This window comes from Danio rerio, chromosome 2, assembly GCF_052040795.2.
Source record: "Danio rerio strain M-AB ecotype USA chromosome 2, GRCz13ab, whole genome shotgun sequence".
NCBI classification, from domain to species: domain Eukaryota; kingdom Metazoa; phylum Chordata; class Actinopteri; order Cypriniformes; family Danionidae; genus Danio; species Danio rerio.
In genome coordinates this window covers 11,640,218-11,654,643 of record NC_141022.1, presented here as the reverse complement: position 1 = coordinate 11,654,643, position 14,426 = coordinate 11,640,218, and the positions used below count along the sequence as shown (strand labels likewise).

Below are 14,426 nucleotides of genomic sequence, written 5' to 3'. Positions count from 1 at the left end.
TTTCAAGTAAAGTGTTACCAATTTTATTTTATTTACCATGAATTAGCCAGGGAAGTGGATGTTGCATTGTGTTTTTTTAAGTCACTGTGTTTCCATTTGCAGCCATTTATGTCACCTCGCTATGCTGGAGGACCTCGACCGCCCATGAGAATGGGTAACCCGGTAATGCAGATTGAAATGGTTTAAACAACAGTGCTTATAAACTAGGACTTATTTTAACACCTAACCTCTTTGTTTCTTTAGCCTCCGGGTGGGCAGCCTTTACCTCCAAATATGATGGACCCTACAAGACCAACAGGTGAGAGATTTAAAGCAAAATGTATGGGCTAGTTCACCCAAAAATGAAAAACATTTAATCACTCTTTACTTGTTTCAAACCTTTATTAGTTTATTTCTTCTGTTAAACACAAAAGAAGATATTTTGAAGAAAGCTGGAAACCTGTAATCATTGATTTCCATAGTATTTGTTTTTCAATGCTTAAAGGTTTTTTTTTTTTAGCTTTCTTCAAAATATCTTGTTTTGTGTTTAACAGAAGAAATAAGAGGTTTGGAACCACTTGAAGGCGAGTAAATAAAGTTATTTTGGGTTAACTATCCCTATAACACTGTAAAGTTTATATAGATTTGAATAATTGTGATTTTTTTTATTTTTTTTTTAAAGTATTGTTAGATTTAGGGGTGAAGGGTGATATTATTTGGTGGATTAGAGACTTCCTTTTAAATCTTCCTCAAAGAGTAGTTGTCGATTTTAAGGTCAAAAACAATTATTGTAAATACAGGAGTTCCAGAAAGAAGTGTTTGATCACCCTTACTATTGTTTGCTTTATACAAATGAATGTAAGATTTAGGATTTATGTTTTAACTTATTTAAATATGTGGATGATATGGCACTGCATTGCATTATAGCTATATAATTTTGCTTCAAAACTGGTGAGTTCACTGGAGATAATTGTTAATAAAACCACAGAGATGGTAATTGGCAGAAATAAAGACTCTAATGAAGTGTTAGAATCTTTAGTACTTGATGGACATCAAATAGAGTGTGTTGGAGGTTTTAAATATTTAGCAATATTTATTGACAATAAATTGATCTTTTTTGCAAATGTTGAATATATATTTCGAAAGAAATGCTAAGATTATATCTTTATGGGAGATTAAGGGTGCTTTCACACCTGTGAATCGATTCAGTTGTTCCGAAACAGAGATTACAATTGTTACATTGTTGCTCTTTGCTCTTGGAGCGCTTCGCTTTCACATTGCAAAGTTTCTAATCGGACCAAAAGAGCTAAAACAAGTCACGTGCGAGTAAACTCTCAGTGTCAGGGTTTATTTTGCAGCGTCCCGCTCAGCTGTCAGAAGAGATGGTGGTTTGATGGTGATTGACTGGGTGCGCGCACGCGATGTGTCTAAGGAGAGATGCGGTGGGTAGGGGTGAGAAGGGTGCGCGACGTAGCCTATTTGAGGACCGGGAGGGAGACGCGAGATTACCGGGAGATCATCACTCGTTTGTGGGCATCCGGAGACTCGCGAAACTTCCCGCCATGCTCATAATTCTCTCTTCATATAGCCGTATGCCTATTACATATCCATAAAACACTGTGATATAACCGCGCTCGGATCGGATCCCTTTCTCACTGTAATCGAACCGCTCCAGGGTTTGTTTCAATCGAGCCGAGACCAGAATGAGATTGAGGATTGAGAATGAGGATTCAAGCGATCTCAGAGCGATTACTATGGCGTGGAACAGAGCGCGATTGTCCTGTTCACATATGCCAAACGAACCGCGCTAACTGGCCAACGAGACACATTCCAAAACAAAAGTGTAGGTGTGACAGCACCCTAAAACAGGTGTAAGTCAACATATTTTGGAGATATATAAGAATTTCCTAAGTGTTGCGAGTTTCAACATGACTGTATGGTCTGGACTATCACCCGTCAACAAAAAGCACAAATTGTTTATCGTAGTAAAAAAAAATCTTTCTGTTGAACACAAAAGATGTTGGACACTAAAAGCCAATATCATCTCTAAAAAATACTATGAAATTCAATAGCCAGCATGTTTTCTTGTGTGTTGAACAGAGGACAAACACTCAAACACATTTGGAGCATGTGCTCGAAACACACAGACTAGAATGACCAATCCTTATCCACTGTCTGCACTTTTTCTCTCTAAAAGTTATGATCAATAAAGGCCAGTTCAAAAGGTGCTTCTGCATTAATGCTTGACGGAAGGCTTTTTTAAAGCCTTCTATTGAGTTGATCAACATACTGACAACAGCCAATTACTTGAACCTGAACTTGAAGTAAATAAGACACAGAAGAAGTAGTTGTAGAAATAGTTGTTATTCATAAAGATTGATCATTAAGCATAGAAGGAATACCAACTGCCATAATAAGTTTTTCCATTTTGACATATTGTTATTCGAATGTGATTGGCCAACATCTAAACTAGTGTATTTGCTTAAAGAAATCTGATTGGCCTGTGTTGGCACTTAAAGTTTTTTAACTTCAGCCTCAAGCGACTCTGTAGACCCACAATTCAGTTCGGCAATGCTTTATGAAATTCTATTCAAAGTAAATGAGAAGTGTTAACTCTGACACCTTGTCTTTTTTTTTGTAGCCTTCAGTAGTTTGTTATTATACTTTGTTTGTTTTTCCATCTCCTCAATTTCTTTTCCAACTGTTAAACAATGATCTGTTCAGTGTTGACACCTTGTGGACCAGGTAGGCAGTGCAAAAACAGTTCAACTGTAATCTGCAAATGTAACACACATGTATGCATGTACATTTGCAGAAATCGAGAAAGCACAGAACACCCTGTGTTTGTTAACGTTGAGTTTATCCATTAATACAGTCTGAAGCCACAGTATGTATACAATTTTGGCACTGTCCACCTAACATAGTGTGAAAGTTTTAAAAACATGCAACTCACCCAAATTGACATAACCACTTTTTACCTAAACCTGATTTGGTGAGATTTATTAATTCAGTCATTCCATTTCCTTCGGCTTAGTCCGTTTATTTATCAGGAGTCGCCACAGAGGAAAGAACCACCAACTTATTCAGCATATGTTTTGCACAGTGGATGCCCTTCCACCTGCAACCCAGTACTAGGAAACATCCATACATTCTCATTCACATACATACACTCATACAAGGCCAGTTTAGTTTATTAAATTCACCTATAGCGTAGTAAAAAAAAACTCTGCTCCATTATTTTCATTTATTAACTTATTTATTATTCATTCATATTGTTGCCTGCCTGATGGATACAAGTTATTCCTGCGTTCTGCTTTCAACTGAGACCAGTGGAATAGAAAATAAATTGTAATAAGCAAATAAAAATGAAATATCTTGTCTGATAAATCATGTACAGTGCAGTTTTGGTCATTTGTAAACCGCAATGGGCATCAGGATGCAGAACTCAATTGTCTTTTATATTACAGTCTTGCCTTAATTAATGACAATCATAATTACATGATCTTTGGAAGCTTTCTTAGAAGAGTTAAGTGCATTTACAGAAAGGACTTGTAAATACAACACTTAACACGTTGTCTTTTTTAGGGCTGTCTGTTAAACGCTTTAATGGTGTTATTATTTGTTCAGGCCATCCAAACCTGGCATCCATGCCGAGAATGAACGCTCCACGAGGAATGGGCCCAATGGGACCAGGACCACAGGTCTGAATCTTATACTACCCGAAGACTTCATTTCATCTTTCTTTCATGAAAATATAAATACCATTCCCTAAATCTATTAAATACATTTGCTCAATTCTAGGACTGGACAATATAGTTAAAACAGCTGAATGTCTGAATATCTCAATGTATTTTAATAGTCTGTATATGTGCGTAAACTAACTATGTTCTTGCTCTCTCCTCTCTCATGGTGTCCTCTGGGGATTCTGAATATCATAGTCTGACCCATGGTTATCACTACAGAACTATGGTGGAGGAATGAGGCCTCCAAACTCTATGGGGCCGGGAATGCCAGGAGTAAACATGTAAGGACTTGGCATGTCTATCCAATATGTGTGGTTTCAGTTTGTGATATTCATAGGCTTGCATTTTTTTAATTGAGTGTCATATCTCATACATCATGTTTCATGCACACTGTTAAAAATGCAGGGTTTCACATAATACTTTCATGTTGTCCCAACACAAATCGATTAAGGTAACCTAATTGTTTTTACAAATTAAAATAAATTGACCCTTCGCCAAGCCACACCCATAACCGCCACCCACCAATTGTGACTTTGCAATCATAGCTATGTGCAGGGGCTCTATCAAGCTTTCGAGCGAGGGAAACAGGCCAGAGCGTTGTGCATATGAATTGTGCAAATCTGATACCCAGTATTCTAAAAGTTCGGACGGGGTGGTGGAATTTTTTCCTCCACCCAGGAGGAGAAATGCCAGCGTGGATCAAGCTCTGTTAAGTTGGTTTTGTTTTTGATATTCACATTTAGTGATAGACCGACGGCAATAACTCACACACCTCTTACTCTAAACAGATCTAAACTGTGTTTCCTACAAAAATACAAAGCAGGTTACGTTTCGCAGCCGTCTTTTTCCCTTTTTTCACTCGATATCATGAACACTGCTCCGTTTAAGCCCTCGCCATAGTAGTCATACTAATAGCAATCCTATTCCTATCTGTTTCAAGCTATAAATATTTGAAACTACATATCAATAGAACAAATTTGAGTGCTCATAATATTGAGCGTAAAAAAAACAAAAGAAAAAGACAGCTGGGAAACATAACCTGCTTTGTGTTTTTGTAGGAAACACAGTTTAGATCTTTTTAGGGTCAAAGGTGTAGGAGTTATTGCCGTCTATCACTGAATATGTCAGGAATATCGAAAACAAAACCAACTTAACTCCGCTCCTTTAGCGCCCCTCGCAGAGCTTGATCCACGCTGGCATTTCTCCTCTTGGGTTTTTGGTTTTGAAAAAATTCACCACCTTGTTCGAACTTTTAGGATACCAGGTATCAGATTTGTACAATGCATATGCACAATGGTTTAGCTTGTTTCACACCCTCGAAAGCTTGACAGACCTCCTGCATGTAGCTACGGTTGCTAAGCCACGATTGTTATATTTTAGTTTTCTGTTGTGGCTTAGCGAAGGGTCAATTACAAAAAAATATTTTTTTTTTTAAATCCAAATTTAAACTTCCTCGGAGACAAAGTATTTAGTGAATAAATATTATGCATCACACCTGCAAAAAATAATCACATCAATCAACCAACACAGGCAAGGAAACCGGGGAAAAAAAAAAAAAAAAAAAAAAAAAAAAATATATATATATATATATATATATATATATATATATATATATATATATATGTATATGTATATATATATATATATATATATATATATATATATATATATATATATATATATATATATATATATATATATGTATATGTATGTATATATATGTATATATATATATATATATATGAGGGGTGTCAAAATTAATTGTTTCTTTGGTGTACCGCGATGCAGACGCGGACAATTCGGTATCGGTTCAGTAATAATCATAACCGGTTATGTACTGTACAGACGTCATTTATCTCATATGCGCTCTGTCGCGAGGGAGCAGTGCACGAATATTTACAACACTCCAGGCGCCAGCTACTTAAAAACGCAGATACTTTGCACAATTTCACTGCGTGTGTGTGTTTTTTCTGGACAGTCTTTAACTAACACTTACAGCTGAAGCCCCTATTCTGCGCGATTGAGGGAATGAAAGTGAACTCCATTTCTCTCTCTCTCTCTCTCTCTCTCTCTCTCTCTCTCTCTCTCTCTCTCTCTCTCTCTCTCTCTCTCTCTCTCTCTCTCTCTCTCTCTCTCTCTCTCTCTCTCTCTCTCTCTCTCTCTCTCTCTCTCTCTCTCTCTCTCTCTCTCTCTCTCTCTCTCACTGTGGCTTATTTCACCTGCTGGCATGACTATTCCTCCCCTCTCTTTTCCTCTCGGCTGTTACAGCGATACTTTTGCATATATATATATATATATATATATATATATATATATATATATATATATATATATATATATATATATATATATATAAAAAATATATATATATATATATGATGTTTTAGCAAAGTGAACAAATAGCTGTTCTTTAATTTTTCTGTTCAGGGTAGCAGGAGCTGGCAGACCGTGGCCGAATCCTAATAATGGAAACACGGTAAGACGCAAAAAAATTTATGGGATTTTACAAATGAGGGACGATTTCTGACAAGCGTGGTTAATGAATAACTTTTTTGGCTTCATAGATCTCATATTCCTCTTCATCCCCAGGAACATATGTGGTAAGGGGGTGTTTTTTTTTTTTGTATTTGGTTTAGTAATATCGCCTGTCCTGAGAGAATCTGACTCGAGTGTTTGTGCTGTTGTGTTTTCTCAGGGTCCTCCAGGAGGAGCAGGAGGTGGTGGATGTCCTCCAGGAACACCTATCATGCCAAGTCCAGCAGGTAAAGGCTGATCACAGCTATATCAATCTGAGCATAAATCATTGAATTTGTATTTGACCATTAACATCTCGCTCCAAAGAAATTGTAAAAAGAGTTTCCTTTTTAAAGCTTGACTCTTCTGTAGTTACATTGTGTCCTGAGAATGATGAAAAATGTCAAGTTGCTCTTTTCTAGGCTGGAAATTGTCAAGGAATTTTGCTAACATGCCAAGTCTGCAGCAGGCGCAATGATGATATGGAGCACTTGAAAATAGTCCACATTGAGATAACAGCGCTGCCTAATATCATTGCTTTTCATTTTCCATTTATCTTGGTACATAATGTGTCTACAGAAAAGCCAAACTTAGCAAAATTATCAAAATTATCTTTTTTAATAAATAAATATATATATATATATATATATATATATATATATATATATATATATATATATATATATATATATATATATATATATTATAGTGACATATATTGAAGAAGCATTTAAAGGCTTAACTAAGTTAATTAGGTTAACTAGGTAGGTTAGGGTAATTAGGCAAGTTATTGTATAACAATGGTTTGTTCTGTAGACTACTGAAAAAAATTAGCTTAAAGGGGCTAATAATTTTGTCCTTAAAATGGTGTTTAAAAATTAATAACTGCTTTTATTCTAGCTGAAATAAAACAAATAAGACTTTCTTCAGAAAAAAAAATATTATCAGAGATACTGTGAAAATTTCCTTGCTCTGTTAAACATAATTTGGGAAATATTTAAAAAAGAAAAAAAAATCAAAGTGGGGCTAATAGTTCTGACTTCAACTGTATATATTTGAGTGACATGCATGCTAATGGTCTAATCCGATTCAGTAATATATGCTCCACTTTTTGGAAAAAGGCTCATTTTTACAATTTCCTTAGAGTTAAACAGTTGAGTTTTATTATTATCTTACCAAAAGATACCATTTTTTAATCCATTAAACCAATCTTTTGCAGAGGCAGAAGGACTTTTAGCTTAGCTTAGCACAAATTCTTGAATTGGATTAGACCAGTAGCATCAGTTTTGATAATTTCACTACCTCAAACTTAGCTTTGCTGAAGTTGACTCTTAAACATGTACCAAGACCGACAGAAAAGGTAAAGTTGCTATTTTCCAAGCCTTTTATATGTCTAGGAACTACACACTCACTCTGGAACATTTAAGGAATCTTGCTGCTCTGCCAGAGATGTAGTACACAATAGAACTACAAATTAGTTAATCTTTCATAATTATCAAACTCTTTGTCAAAATTATTGTTTTTTTGAGTGAGATACTAATGGTCTAATCTAGAGGTGCCCAAACTACAGTCTGTGGGCCAAATTTGGCCCATAATAACCTTTGATATGGCCCCATCTCCCATCTGACAAGAAAGGGAGAATAATGAGTGTCGGAGAGTTATGCTATGGTGACGCATTGCTGCCATCCACATATTTTTTCCCATTCAGCTGTGGTTATAACGAGATCTTTCCTCGTAAAATTTCGTCTTTTCTTATTATAACGAGATCTATTCTCCTATGATATCTGCCAATACACAAAACTATGTATTGGTAAATCAATTAATTATAGAGCATCATGTCTTGCAAAAAGGCTATTAAATGCCTACAGTGTTTCACAACCTTTTACAGCAATTTAGGGGTTGCATTTAATGTCAAAAGATGATTCGGGAACAAGTAAACGCATCAGTGCCTATATGAAGGAATATGCCTGGTAAATTCCCATATTAACGCTCCATAATTTTGTAACATTATAGATTTTACTTAAGCATGCACATTGATCTGTCTTATTCTGCCATCTTGTGGCTCATACAGAAATTAACACAGTTATGTCGAAATAACGACTTAATTGTGTCATTTTAATCACAATTATGTCGTTTTAACGAGAAAAGATCTCCTTAAAACGAGAAAAGATGTCGTTTTTACAAAAAAAGATCCCGTTATAATGAGAAAAAGATGTCGTTTTTACAAGAAAAGACTCTTTATAAAGAGAAAAGATGTAGTTTTTACAAGAAAAGATTTCGTTATAACGAGAAAAGATGCCGTTTTTACAAGAAAAAATCTTGTTATAACGAGAAAAAATGTCGTTTTTACAAGAAAAGATCTTGTGATAACAACAAAGCTGAGTGGGAAAAAATTATGTGTGTGGCAGCAATACATCACCGTAGTAAGCCTTTAATAGAAATTGTCATTTATAATTTAACGTAACCTTTTGTTTGTTTGTTTTATTGTTGAGCTACAAAAAAATCTAACTTAAATTTTATGTCAGCGAATGAGATTTTCGAACACTGTCAAGCAAATCAAGGCGAAGGCTGGCACAGCTTGACTTGTGTCTTCAGCATTGAACTCTATTTGTCTGGGAATGTTTGTTTTCATTGTAATAAGTTCATTGTACAATGTAAAAAAAATAAATATATAACACATTACTTAATAAAGTAATGTTTTTAAAACATAATTAAATAAATGAGGAAATTACCCATGGCAAGTTTGTAATGCAGTTTGATATATTTACCTTCGGCCCACAGCCCTCAATCAAGTTTGGGCACCCCTGCCTCTAATCCATTTCAATGTTTTAGCTAAGCTACATCTGCCATACCCAGAGATTTAATTAGAATAGAAAAACTGGTAAAACAAATTTTTATAGTCATTATTTAGAGGACAAAAGCATGTACATTCAATTAACTGATTGGTTCAGCTTGTGTCTGTTTTTAGCTCTGGAACAAATAGAAAGAACAGCAACGCTAGTTTTTAATTTGCACAGATTCTATGTCCTGTTTACAAGCACTTGAATCAATGAAAACTGATCATCCTATGATTTTTAGTATAATAGAAAAAGTGGATTACCTGGATCTAAAAAAGAGTCGACTCATAGTGGTTAGAATGAATCGTCTTCATAAAGAGTCTCTAGCCGTTTCGACGTGACGTGGCTACGAAACATAAGCCCCGCCCAATCGTTGTGTGCACAGGAAAATTTCAACCTGCGGCCCCGCCCACTAACACTGCAGCAAAGACAGATCCTAGAGTCATGAACAGGCTGTGCTTACCTGGATATTATTGTAAGTGTGAGGGAAAGGAGTGATTCGACAGTCTACACGCTTACAATGGGCGATTCATTCATTTGTTAAAGGAAGGATCAGAAAAGACTACTGATGTATGAGACTTTGACAGAGCTCGACGGGAACTTCAGTACAAAGCTCATGGATTAGTTTCTTCCTCCATTTTGTAATGGACAGACAATTCACCAGGGGTGTGTGCAAAATAAGGCCAGTTTATTAGGCACAACGTCTAACAAAGGCAGGCTGCTGCATGCTACAACCCCCTAGCCAGGGATGTGATCCTTGGGCAAAGCAGTGTACAGGCAATCCCTGAGAACATAAACACTTCACGCAAGAGGTGCTACAGCAATGATCGCAAATAGAAATGATCTACAGCTGAGAAGGGAGAAAATGATGGATAAATATTGAAATCAGACCTGGCCCATGACACATTTCATAAGTGCAAGTAAATGGCTTGTCTCCTTTTTTACTCTAGCTTGCAAATTCTGTATTAAATAGTGTTTTGTTACTTGTAACGGCTTGCAGAATTTTTCAAGGTGACTGTTTAAAAACCTTCTGTTGTGTTTACAGACTCCACTAACTCGGGTGAAAACCTCTACACATTGATAAACTCAGTGCCACCAGGAGGAAACAGATCCAGTGTGAGTTCCTCCGTTCCTCTAGCCTTTATTAAACATTAGCCTGAAGTGCTAATATGCCATTTTAGCTTCATAATCTGTGTGTAAATGCTGTCTCTGTCTCCTCGTGTCTGTAGTTTACTATGGGTCCGGGGTCAGATGGTCCAATGGGAGGACTGGAGCCACATCATATGAATGGATCATTAGGTAAAATGTTAATCCCTATAGAAATTGTCAAAAACTGTGGGATTATTATCCTCCTAATTAAAAATCATGTGTTGTATTGTTTTTAATTCTTGATTCTTGTCTCACAGGTTCAGGTGACATCGATGGACTCACAAAGGTATCGTTGAACCTATTGCTTAGTTCTTATGTCTGTTGAAATAATGGGAAATTAGCAGGATTGGACAAAAGATGACAAGCAATCATGATCAATGAATAAATAAAAAGTAGAGCTGTACGTCTAATCATATCTCAGTGTAGAATAGTGTCTGTAAATATTAACTGCAAAAGCACTATACAATAAAAGTTCAGTTTAGAAATTGCCACCATAATTGTAATAATATTTTACTATTGCACCGTAGAGTGTTTTATTAAGAATACGAATTTAACATTTCTATTTATCATTGATGCATTAAATTGGTTAAATGGCAGATATGAAAATCATACTGTATTTTATAGAGTAGATATTATATTATGTTTTTATACGAGAGTTCTGTCTGATTCTCGAATCGGATTGGCTGATAGCCGTGCCATATTCTGCAATAACAGCACTCGTACAGCCTCCTCACCTTTCTGTATTACTCCGTCCACATATAGTGACAACAGATCAATAGACTCATTACCGTTTAACAAATATTGCATATCCCATTTAATATTTATACCATATAATTGTAGTGTATTGAGTGTGGGATGGGACTCGCATATCAGGAACGTGTGTATTTTGTGTTGGCCACTCTTTGTATTACCCTTTTTGGATGGCCATCTCTTTGTTTCTAATGCATGTCCTGTTTTGTTACTGCAGACTAGTTCAGTAAAAAAAAGAAAGAAGAAATGCCTGCATGTGTTTAGCGTTTTTCATTATCGCAAACACAACAGGAATCTGGTAGTGATTGCGTTGCTTTGACTTTCAGGGTTAATTATTGTGATATCACAATTGCAAGAGAAAAATACTGGGAAATGTCTCTAGACTGATGACATTTCATGCCGTTCAGCCTTATAATCTTAGAATGTTCGCAAAATCACCCATTTTGTCCTTACTTTAGAGATTACGCTAGACAATCGTTCAAATACTAGCTCTAAAGTGACGTTTGTGAAGTAGCAGCCGTTTCTGCTGTTCTGGTGTCAGCTGCAGATGTGAATGAGTGGTGGAAGAAAGTAGTTCCTCATACAGTTGTTGTATAAACACAGTATCACATGAGTAGCAGTGCGATTATGGCTGTAAATCATCACTATGGGACACTAAGACTGCCTCCCAGCAGTGCCGATATACAGCCATATCGCACTGCTACTCGTGTAATATTCCTCATATATATATATATATATATATATATATATATATATATATATATATATATATATATATATATATATATATATATGTATATGTATATATATATATATATATATATATATATATATATATATATACACAGTTGAAGTCAGAATTATTAGCCCCCTTTTGATTTTGATTTTCTTTTTTAAATATTTCCCAAATGATGTTTAACAGAGCAATGACATTTTTATAGTATGTCTGATAATATTTTTTCTTCTGGAGAAAGTCTTATTTGTTTTATTGCGGCTAGAATATAAGTAGTTATTAATTTTTTTAAAAACATTTTTGGGACAAAATTATTAGCCGCTTTAAGCTATTTTTTTTTCCGATAGTCTACAGAACAAACCATCATCATACAATAACTTGCCTAATTACCCTAACCTGCCTAGTTCACCTTATTAACCTTGTTAAGCCTTTAAATGTCACTTTAAGCTGTATAGAAGTGTCTTGAAAAATATAAAGTAAAATATTATTTACTGTCATCATGACAAAGACAAAATAAATCTGTTATTAGAAATAAGTTTTTAAAATTATTATGCTTAGAAATGTGCTGAAACAATCTTCCCTCCATTAAACAGAAATTGGGGAAAAAAATAAACAGGGGCGCTTATAATACAGGGGGGCTAATAATTCTGACTTCAACTGTATATATTATACTGTATATATTATAAAATTTTATATTGTCATTTTAAGATTTTATATTTCACATTACTGCTTTACTGTTTACAGTATCTGTAAAATATTACAATAGTTTTGTGTTAGTGTGCATAAAAGCATTTTAAAACCTCAATAACCAAAAACATTTGAATGGTTGCGAATTGTTTTCTACATTCTCCTTTTTAAAATTGCAGATAACTGCAGTATATAGTCTGAAATCACTGGAAAGTTGTTCAAAGATGTTTCAAATATATGTAAAACTTTCAGTTTTGTAGTTAATAAGAAATGAATTGTTAATAAATCTATATTTATGTACAGTAGCTAAAATTATCTGAAGATAAATTATTTAAGACTGTTAAATGTTATTAATGTCTTGCTAAAACTTAATCTGCTCCTAATAACGATGGTATTCAGTATACTGTTAAAATTCTTAAAAATATACATTTTATTCTCAGACATGACAACAATATTTAATTTTCAACTTAGAGTATCGTTATTCTTCAGAATACCAATGAATGACATCTTACCATTTGTTTTTCACAATCCCAGAACTCCCCTAATAATCTGAGTGGCCTGAGCAACCCTCCAGGAACACCACGAGACGACGCTGAACTGAGCGGAAGCTTCCTGCACTCCTTCCAAAATGAAAATGTGAGCGCAAACACATTAACATGCTACATAATAACACTGGGTTTTAAATGGGTTTAAAGAGTTTCCCAAAAAAAATTGTTTTGTTAATAATAACTCATCGTCATGTTGCTCCAGTCCAGAATACAAATTAAGGTATTTTAGATTACATTTTGAGAGCTCCCTCATCCTCCATGCAAGGTTCCAGATTCATTCAAAATCCAGAGAAATGACACAAAAACAAACATCCTTAAAACAGTGGTTCGATCAGAATATTAAAAACTTATGAGAATACTTTTGTCTACACATAAAAAACAGCATTATTCAACAATTTAATGACCTCTGTGTCAGTATAGGGTGCACGTTCATAAGAATGCACTTATGACGGTTACGTTGACTGTGCTTGTGCTTTATTTCAAACAGTGGAAGCTGTGTGCAGGCATCTGGAGTATACATCCTTGTAGGGCTGTGCAAATAACCGATAATTCGGTTTCAATTTCGATTTTGGCTTCTAATGAAAACACGTTAATCGAGATAAAACGATTATTGCATCATATGCCGCCCCCTTTCCAGTTGTACACATTTGTTGCTCTGCAAAATTCAGTTTCATGTGAACATTACTAAAAGCATGTACTGTAATGTCATCTTTGTTAATTTTGCATGCTGTTGTGTGTGTGTGCTCAGAGACAAGGGGCCTGTTTCAGTAAGGAGGTTCAACCCACTCAGAGTTTAAACGAGCTTTGAGTTGACTTATCGAGAGATTAAAAACTCTCTGATCTGAATTAAGTCAATCAACTTTGAGTAGACCCACACAGAGTTAAGTGCGCACACTGCGACTATAAAAAGGCATTATCAATGGAGCGCTGATATTACGAGAGACTATGGCAACATCTGAAAAAAGAGATCAGCATTTTTTTTCTCCAGCGGAACTTGATGTGCTCATGCAAAGTTATAGCAAATATGAGCGTATATATTTTAAAAAGCCATTCTAAAAAAGACATGTGGTACAAGTGAATTGAATAAACTAAATTGACTGTAGTGTATGTGTGTTAATGAGTGTGTATGGGTGTTTCCCAGTGATGGGTTGCAGCTGGAAGGGCATTCGCTGTGTAAGTCATACGCTGGATAATTTGGCGATTCTTTCCACTGTGGCGACCCCTGGTTAATAAAGGGACTAAGCTGAAAAGAAAATGAATGAATGATATTGGCACAGTATATGAGTGTATTAGTACTTGGCATTCACCGCATAAACATGCTGGTACTGTTGGTGGTCCATTCTGCCGTGGCAACCCCTAATAATCTAGGAATAGGCCAAATTAACGAATTCAGGGGAGCTCTCAAGACCTACCTGAGCTCAGACTCTCCTCTCTCCCAATGAAACGAGAGGGAGCCCCGGGCTCACAGATCTTCTGAGCTCAGGAC

General features: G+C 35.5%; 1 protein-coding gene across 4 annotated transcripts in view; it reads left to right on the top strand.

Moving 5' to 3' along the window:
* Positions 1-14,426, top strand: part of ssbp3a (single stranded DNA binding protein 3a) — a 101,963-nt gene that overhangs the window by 83,897 nt on the left and 3,640 nt on the right. For 3 of the 4 annotated variants that reach the window (XM_087238433.1, XM_087238432.1, NM_001130643.1), the window contains 11 exon segments: positions 103-162; positions 244-298; positions 3,607-3,680; positions 3,918-4,003; positions 6,150-6,198; positions 6,287-6,322; positions 6,418-6,484; positions 10,119-10,189; positions 10,303-10,372; positions 10,480-10,508; positions 12,927-13,028. In XM_087238433.1, the coding sequence (XP_087094559.1) occupies positions 103-162; positions 244-298; positions 3,607-3,680; positions 3,918-4,003; positions 6,150-6,198; positions 6,287-6,322; positions 6,418-6,484; positions 10,119-10,189; positions 10,303-10,372; positions 10,480-10,508; positions 12,927-13,028 (699 nt within the window). 4 annotated transcript variants of the gene reach the window in all.